The 8,343-nt window shown below is 42.1% G+C and overlaps 1 protein-coding gene across 1 annotated transcript in view; it reads right to left on the minus strand.

Annotated features, from left to right (window-relative positions):
• Positions 1–6,335, minus strand: part of PAPOLG (poly(A) polymerase gamma) — a 43,017-nt gene extending 36,682 nt beyond the window's left edge. Inside the window, exons 1-3 of the mRNA XM_002709855.5 lie at positions 6,074–6,335; positions 3,033–3,194; positions 187–253 (exon numbers count right to left, since the gene is read on the minus strand). Coding sequence (XP_002709901.1) covers positions 187–253; positions 3,033–3,194; positions 6,074–6,090 — 246 coding nt within the window. The 5' untranslated portion in view covers positions 6,091–6,335. The remainder of the gene's footprint in view (positions 1–186; positions 254–3,032; positions 3,195–6,073) is intronic.
• Positions 6,336–8,343: the final 2,008 nt, after the last annotated feature.

An 8,343-nucleotide genomic window follows, 5' to 3' on the forward strand; every position in this document is an offset into this window, starting at 1 on the left:
GAAATTTATATGGACTTGCAACTATATCCTCTACTAAGAAATTGAACTGTCTAAACCTATTCATTTCCAAGTACACCAGAGGTGACATTTTAACGAATTTTAGATAATTCTCAACTCCTGCATCTTAATGCCAGTACAAATGACAAGAATACAGCGAACAAAGAATTCCATGTAGTTTAGTTTTACCTTACTCTCACTGACGTCAGAAATCCATTCCTTTACTAAATTATTCAATTTGCCAAGAACAACCAGCCTGTAATAAAACATAAACACTTTAGATTAAAAGCATATACACACATAAACTGTATTAAAGAAATAAACAGACATTAACTTTATACTGGTGCTAGGGTAAAAGCATATTACACATGTATTAATGCTACCATGTATTGCTACATGGCATTTTTTTGGGGGGGAGGAGGGGAATCCTAGATTCCTAAGAGAGCCAAAAAAGATGTTAAGCATGGGGGCCAGTGCTATGGTATAGCAGGTAAAGCCACCGCCTGCAGTGCCAGCATCCCACATGGGCACTGGTTCAAGTCCTGGCTGCTCATTTCTCATCCATTTCTCTGCTATGGCCTAGGAAAGCAGCAGAAGATGGCCCAAGTCCTTGGGCCCCTGCAACCACATGAGAGACCCGGAAGAAGCTTCTGGCTCTGGCTTCAGATCGGTCCAGCTCTGGCTGCTGTGGCCATTTGGGGAGTGAACCAGCAGATACAAGACTTCACTCTTTTCTCTGCCTCTGTCTCTGTAACTCTTCCTTTCAAATAAATAAATCTTAAAAAAGTTAAACATGTTAGTATTTTGGTCTTTGAGCTATTTTCAAAATTCAAAAAGCCTAATAAAAATAACAGTCACCTTCCAGGAGGTTGCAGAGGCAAACTGAATTATCAACTTTCTTGGCCTTACCATAGAATTCAATCAATTCAGTGTGGTAATAAAGGCTGGCATTCTCTGATTTATATTAATCATAGGTCTTTAGATAATCAAAAATGGGTGAATTATTGGCTAATATTTGTGAAATACTACTTAATAAAAGCAGTTTGATATTACTAAAACAAGTATGCAATTGATGGCTTAAAAAAATCCATATTTAAAAATAAGAGTGGGGCTGGTGCTGCGGTATAGCGGGTAAGGCCACTGCCTGCAGTGCTGGCACCCCATATGGGCACTGGTTTGAGTCCCGGCTGCTCCACTTCCCACAGGCTCTCTGCTATGGCTTGGGAAAGCAATAGAAGATGGCGCAAGTGCTTGGCCCCCTGCACCTGTGTGGGAGACCCAGAAGAAGCACCTGGCTCCTGGTTTTGGAATTGCCCAGCTTTGGCCACTGTGGCCATTTGGGGAATGAACCAGCAGATGGAAGATCTCTCTTTCTCTCTGCCTCTGCCTCTCTGTAACTCTGCCTTTCAAATAAATAAATCTTTTTAAAAAATAAAAGAAAAAGAAAAAAATAGCGTTTAGGCATCTCAAAGATTTATATATATAAAACTGAACTGATCTCTCCAAACTTGCTTCTCCTTCATTCTTTCCCAGCTAATAGAACTCTACCCTTCAAGGTGAGGGAACTGAAAATTTTGGCATTATACACTGTTTCTTTCTCATATTAGGATCATTAAACTCTCAGATAGAGGTGGGTGTTTGGCACAGTGATTAAGATGTTGCTTAGGGATATAAAGATAATTGAAAATGAATCTTGATGTGAATGGAATGGGAGAGGGAGCGGGAGATGGGAGGGGTGCAAGTGGGAGGGAAGTTATGGGGGGGAAGCCATTGTAATCCATAAACTGTACTTTGGAAATTTATATTTACTAAATAAGAGTTAAAAAAAAAAGAAAAAAAAAGATGTTGCTTAGGGGGCTGAGGTTGTGGCACAGTTAATTAAATCACAGCCTGCTACACTTGCATCCCATGAATGCCAGTTGAATTCCGCTTCTTATCCAGCTCCCTGCTAATGTTCCTGGAAAAGCAGTGGAAAACAGCCTGAGTACTTGGGCTCCTGCCACTGATGTGGGGAAGATTTCCTGGCTCCTAGCTGCAGTATGGCCCCGCCTGGGCCATTGCAGCCATTTGGGGAGTGAACCAGCAGATGAAGGATCTTTCAAAAAAAAAAAAAAAAAAAAAAAAAGATCTCCCTCTCTTTAACTCTGCCTTTCAAATAATTAAAGATACCACTTAGGATGTCTGCATGCTATACTTGAGTGCCTATATCTGAGTTCTAGCTCTGCTTCTGATTCCAGCTTCCAGCTTCCTGCTACTGAGTACCCTGGAAGGCAGTGGTGATGGCTTGGGAGGTAAGGTCCTTGCCACACACATGAGACCTAGATGGAGTTTTGGGCTTGGACTGGCTGTTACAGGCACTTGGGAACATGAACCAGCAGATGAAGAACCTCCTTAAATAAAGAATAACACTCAAGAAATATCAGACAAAAAAAAAAAACCCTTCCAGATAAAATATATCCAGAATTCTAATACTTATCACTTCCACTGATGTCCCGCAGGTTCTAGCCACCATCATTCTCTCCTGGGGTTTTTAATTAGACTCTACTTTTGTCCTTGTGCCCTTGTTTCAGACTACTCTCAATAAAGAAGCCAGAGTGACTGTGCTAAAACATGAGTCAGATCAAGTAAATCTTCTATTTAAAACTAATACTTTCCCATTTCACTTGGAGTAAATCAAAACCTTTATAATGCTTAGTAAGGTCCCAAGTGTCCTTGCCTTCCAAGCTCCTTCCCATCTCACTTTCTTTAAGCCCAAATTTCCATTTACCTACTCTTCTTCCGATACCATAGTATCTTGCTATACGATCCTCAAACATACCAGGTGTGCTTCCACTCAGGCTTTCTGCTTTCTGTTTACCCATCTAAAATATAAGTGCCAAGAAGGCCAAGATTTTTCTGCCTTTTGTCATTCCTATATCCTTTGGTGGCAGGGATAGTGAGTACTCAATATATGCTTGTAGAATTAAAGATTAAATAAACATTAAATTATACCAAATGTTTAAATTAAAAAATTTTTGCGATTTTTAATGACATACCTGTGATTTAATTCTTCCTCATCTTCAAACACTCCAAATGGTTTCATGGCATCAATTAATTTCTGTGTATAAATATGATCAATTTCTTTAGGACATGCCAAACTAATTGGAGAGGTAATTCCATAGTGCTTTTGTTGGCGCTGGCTGTCCAGCATGGTGTTCCTGTTCAAGAAAAATGAAAGAGCAGAGAAAGTTCTAAGTGTCACATCATACTGATAACTGAGTATCTCTTGGGTTAATTTAGCAACCATAATTTACTTTAATTCACTTCATTTACCTTTACTCATTTGAGTTAATTTAGCCGCCTTAAAAATTGACTTAGTACTAACGGGGCAGGCACTATTTTTGAAAAGGAAAACTGAGTATTTTGTGTTTGTGAAAGGCTATTTGTACTGCCTCTAGTTTTCAGGGTTAGGATGCCTTTTCAAGCTAAAAGCAGCATGTGTTGGCAACTGTACCAACACCACTCAGTTCAAATGCAGAGAGTCTGAATGGGATCCGTGCCAGGGCCACCTCCACTACACCCTGCAGACATAAGTCAAGTACTATCTAGAGTTTAGAATCTTTGAAAAGCACCAAATGCTTGAAAGAAAGCTCTTGTAAAAACAATAGTCTCCCTACCCCAAGACACAAAAACATCCATTAGAAAGGTTGAAGTAATAAGGCTTTTAAAAAGAAATAACAACTAGTTGTCCTTGGGAAACCTACATTAATACTCATTGCTTGAATCAGAGTTTATAGTCCTAACTGTTCCGTGACTCACATTGAATAATTAACAATTCTTTACACTAAATGGCAACCTTTTATAGGAATACAACACAAGCCACCCTCCAAAGACACTAGCCAACAGCAAATTAGTCTTGAATGAAGTGCACCTAATTTCTGGTATTTTTGGTTTACAAAGACAATAATTTTAAAGCAAATTTTGGGACTAACAGTAATTGATAAAACTTTTTATTTTGCTACGAAAGAAAGTAAAAACAAGCACACAGATAAGCCAACCAACTCTACTATCCTCACCATGCTTTCATGAAGGGCCATTAATACCAACAGTAAGAATGTAATCTCAAAAGGCAGTCTTTTAAGTTTGAACAAATTGGTCCTGTGAAAAATTAGACACACAAAAATATAACAGTGATTACTTAGTTGTTTTTGGATTTTAACTTGCGAAAACACCAGCTTATCACTACTAAGCTCAGGGAGTCAAGATGCTTGTTAACTAAAGATTTCACTCAGGAGTTGGGTAGGAAGAGTCTCAACGGAAGATAAAATTGCCTCTATGACTCCTAAAAGGACTCAAAGAAAAAAGAGAAATGTCAATACCAGTTGCTTTAACTTCTCTTCATTATTTATTTTGCTTCAGAACTAATACAACTTCAATTCATCATTTCAAACTATACTTATTAAAGATCTGATTTAAAAAAATTTCAACTTTTTTATCTCTAAGAGAACTGCAGGAGTGTTCTGGTATTGTGTGCTTGTTTGTATGTATATGATAAATGGATGGGACAGATCGATTCTTTACATATGATCATTCTATCAATCTCAACAATAATCCTGGGAGGTAATCACTGAGTAAGTGCCATTTTAAAGGTATGTACCTAAGGTTCAAAGAGGAAGAACCAGAATCTAACTCCAAATCTTTCTACCATGCCATTCTCCCTTCTCACCTTCATAACTACTTCAGTTCTGGCACTATGATCCTAGATGTCAGTTTCTTACCTGCATGCTGAAAAATTAGGATACCTAGGTTCTTACTGGCTCTAAAATTCCAAACCAAGGATTCTGAAGTTCCCTTATCTAGGCAAGAAAAGAAGTAAACTACTAAACCTCACTTTTCCTTCAACCCATCAATGTCACAAGCAAACACCCCAAAGAAACTCTAGTACAAGTGTACAAGATGTGTAAAAAATATGCACTGCTACACTGTAACACTGCACACTTAGAAATAACCTCAGTCAATCACTAAGAGCAAAAGACTACATTAGGATGTACCCCTACAGTGGAATACAATGAAATAGTTAATATGAATTAGAACTAACAGTATTAACAAAATATTAACATGAAAGAAGCTCGAGATACCATGTTGCTCTACAGAATCAAGTTGCAGGATGACAAGTATGATACTAGTTATATAAAGTTTAAAACCAAGTAAAATAATGCCAATTTTTAAGAACACATGGGTATTCAGTAATAGCATAAAAAATGCAGCAACAATAAACACCAAATTCAGAATTGTGGGTATCTCTGGGGAGGGAAATGAATGGGACCAGAGAAGGTAGGACTCCTTCAGATGCTTTTTTAAAAAAAAAATACATAGCTATGTGTACACACTCATATTTATCCATAATGTTATGCTTTTGAGAGAATGGGTGGTGGCTACACAAATGACGTTTCTATTCTCTGCATGTCTGTATATTTAAATTATTTCATTATAAACCAAAATTTTAAGAAGCTACAGCAAAACCTGCCAAGCACGAAAACTACTTCTGACTTATCAAAGTGTGAGGAGCTACGTCCAGATCGACAGATACCGGGGGTGGGGGGATGGGGGGCTGGGGAGACCCGGGGGTGCGGGCGGCTCAAAGACCTTCGCTTTTTCTAGAGAAAGCCCTGCGCCGGGAGAGGTCATTCACTCCGGAGGACCAGGAGACAGCCGGTCGCAAGCGGGGAGCGAGGCAGGGGGATGGTATTTGCGCCAATGCAGACAGGAGCAGACAGTCTCAGACGGTGCAGGGGGCAGGAGAGTGACCGACAATTTCTCCTCAGACACACGCCTCTCAGTCCGCAGCCTAGTCCGCGGGCGTCCTCACAGGCGCGACAGCCGGGGGCACAGGCTCCTGGAGCCCGGGCAGGGGCGGCCAGGTGAGCCGCTGAGGGTAGGGGAGGTGCCCTTGCAGCCGCCGGCCGGGAGTCCGGCCGGGGACCCCCGCGTGAGCAGCGCGCCGGAGGAGCGGCAGGAGCGGAGAGCTAGCCCTGGGCTGACCACCTCAGCTCACCCCTCTCCACCTCGCCCCCAACCGCCGTCCCCCACCACTTACGCAGACATTTCTTTCATCGCTTCCTGCGTCTCCCTCTCCCGCGAGTGTCTTTCGCTCTGAAGTCTAGTTCTAGCTCTTCCTTCTCCCCTTGTCCACTTTCCTCCCGTCGCTTCTTGCTCGCTTGCTCGCTCACTTTCTCACTTACTACGGCCGAGGCATCCAACCGAGTAGTGAAAACACCACAAAACCGGCTCTATTTATGACAATACAGCGCGGCCGACGCCAATATGGCGCCCCTTCCCAGCCTGCCTCTCGCCCGCCACGGCCCCGCCCCTGGGAGGCCTGGGCCCGCCCTCGACCACACCCCCTCGGCTTTCGGGTCCCCGGTGGCTCTGGCGGCCCCGCCCATAGGGTTGAGGGCTCTCACGCTCCGAACGCCGGTGCGTGGAAGCGAGTGGTCTTCTTTGTCCGTGGACTGTCTAACCAGGCAAACCGCTTGGAAGATAATTTGGAACTATGTTTTCCTTGTTTCTCGAATGAAATCACATAACATGTTCTTTAAAAAAAAAAACAAACCAGCGGTCTTCCTTAGCAGGTACTATTTTAACTCTTCCCGCGTCGGTGGTTGACATGAGCGTCATCAATGCAGCGGCTGAGGAGATTTTAGTCAGGAGAGAGTCACACCTAGGATCGTGCGGCTGTAATACAGTTATGCCGGGGAAAAGCGGGCTTGTGAGTCGGAGGCTGTTGACTTCGCTTTTTAAGTGCCACCCCCTGATTGATGACGTCTTGGCGTTTAGCTTCGAGAGGTTCAAAGTAATTGCTAGCACTTTGCGATAGGATAAATCCAAGACGGAACAAAAATCTTACACTTTCAAATAGTTCAGACTGTGTTCCGTGTGAATGCAACGATGAAAATGGGAAATAGTGATCAATTTAAAACGGTTAAAGGGTGGAAGTAATTTCAGCTATTCACTAAATCATCTCAAAGGTTGACCTGAGCTGCTTGCTCTTGGGATGAGAGTGCTTTACTGAATGTTTTATTCATTCATCCAGAATATTTACTGAAAACCTGATTTGTGTCGGGCATTGCTAGGCGCCAGTGAAGGTGCATAAAACCTGAGGAATTCTTTGACCTTAGGAAGTTCAGAGTTAAGTGAGAGCAATCACATATTAGTGATGTTCTTCTATTGGAAACTTAAACGCCTACTCCATGTCAGGTGCTAGAGGTATTTAACTCTTGCCCTCCAGAGTTCGCTGTCTAGTGGAGGGGGTGTATGCACAGAAAATTAAGGTATGGGCTGTGACACAGATTGGGCCAGGGTGTTAAGGAAGCCCTAGAGAAGACCACCTAAACTTGAGGCCTCAAAAGCACCCGCTTAGAACAGGAGATGTGGCCTAAATTAGCAAGATTTGAGAGTAGGGGTTAGGTGCAGGTGGTAGGGAGAAGGTAAAACCCAATTCCAGACAGCAGAGTGGTAGCTAACGTGGGATTTTCTGCTACAAGATAGACTCAAATTTGAGTTCTAGTTTGGCTACTTTCTAGTTTGGTGACATCAAAAACAAAACAGAGAAAAAATCTTAGGCTTAGAAAAGCATTTTCCTCATCTATAAATGAGAATAATAGGATTGTAAGAAAATCAAATGAAAAAACATAATCCAGCAGCTGAAAAGATTTTGTCAGGAGGGAGCCATACTCAGGAATGTGTGACCTTAACCCAATTATGACAGCACTTCAAAAAGATCATGGAAAATGGAATTAAAAGGTTAAGTTTATTTTGGTGCAAAAATATTGAAAGCTATGCATGCTTTTTTCATAGTATGCAGTTTCCATAAACTTTTTGAACTACCCTAGTATGTATAGTCAATATGGATCTCAAGTTAAAAATTCAGTCATATAAGGAAGACACTTTATTTTCAAAAATGTAATTTTTGAGTTAACTGTTACTCTTCGAAGCTAACAGATAGTCGGGTTGTCCTGGCCCCCCCAAATGCCAGCCTTTTTTGTGATGGTGCCAAGGCCCCACGGGAGGGAGGGTAGAGTGTGTGTATCCAGTCCTGGGGCACCTGTACCTGTCTGCCCCACAGCTTAGGGAATTATAGTTTCTTCAAGGTCCCAGGTGCTAAATATGTGGTCCCCAAAGTTTTATGTTAATGATTAATGGATTAAAGGTGGAGACTTGATCCAGTTATGGTGTCTAAGCGGTAACCCCAGTGGGAGGTCTTTAGGGCACTGGGGGCATGCCCTTGGGAAGGCAGTTCTCCCAAGAGGGCTGGTTATCTAAGTGAGTTGAGTCCAGCTAGCTGCTCTCTCACCATGTGATCACTCC

This window comes from Oryctolagus cuniculus, chromosome 2, assembly GCF_964237555.1.
Source record: "Oryctolagus cuniculus chromosome 2, mOryCun1.1, whole genome shotgun sequence".
NCBI lineage: Eukaryota > Metazoa > Chordata > Mammalia > Lagomorpha > Leporidae > Oryctolagus > Oryctolagus cuniculus.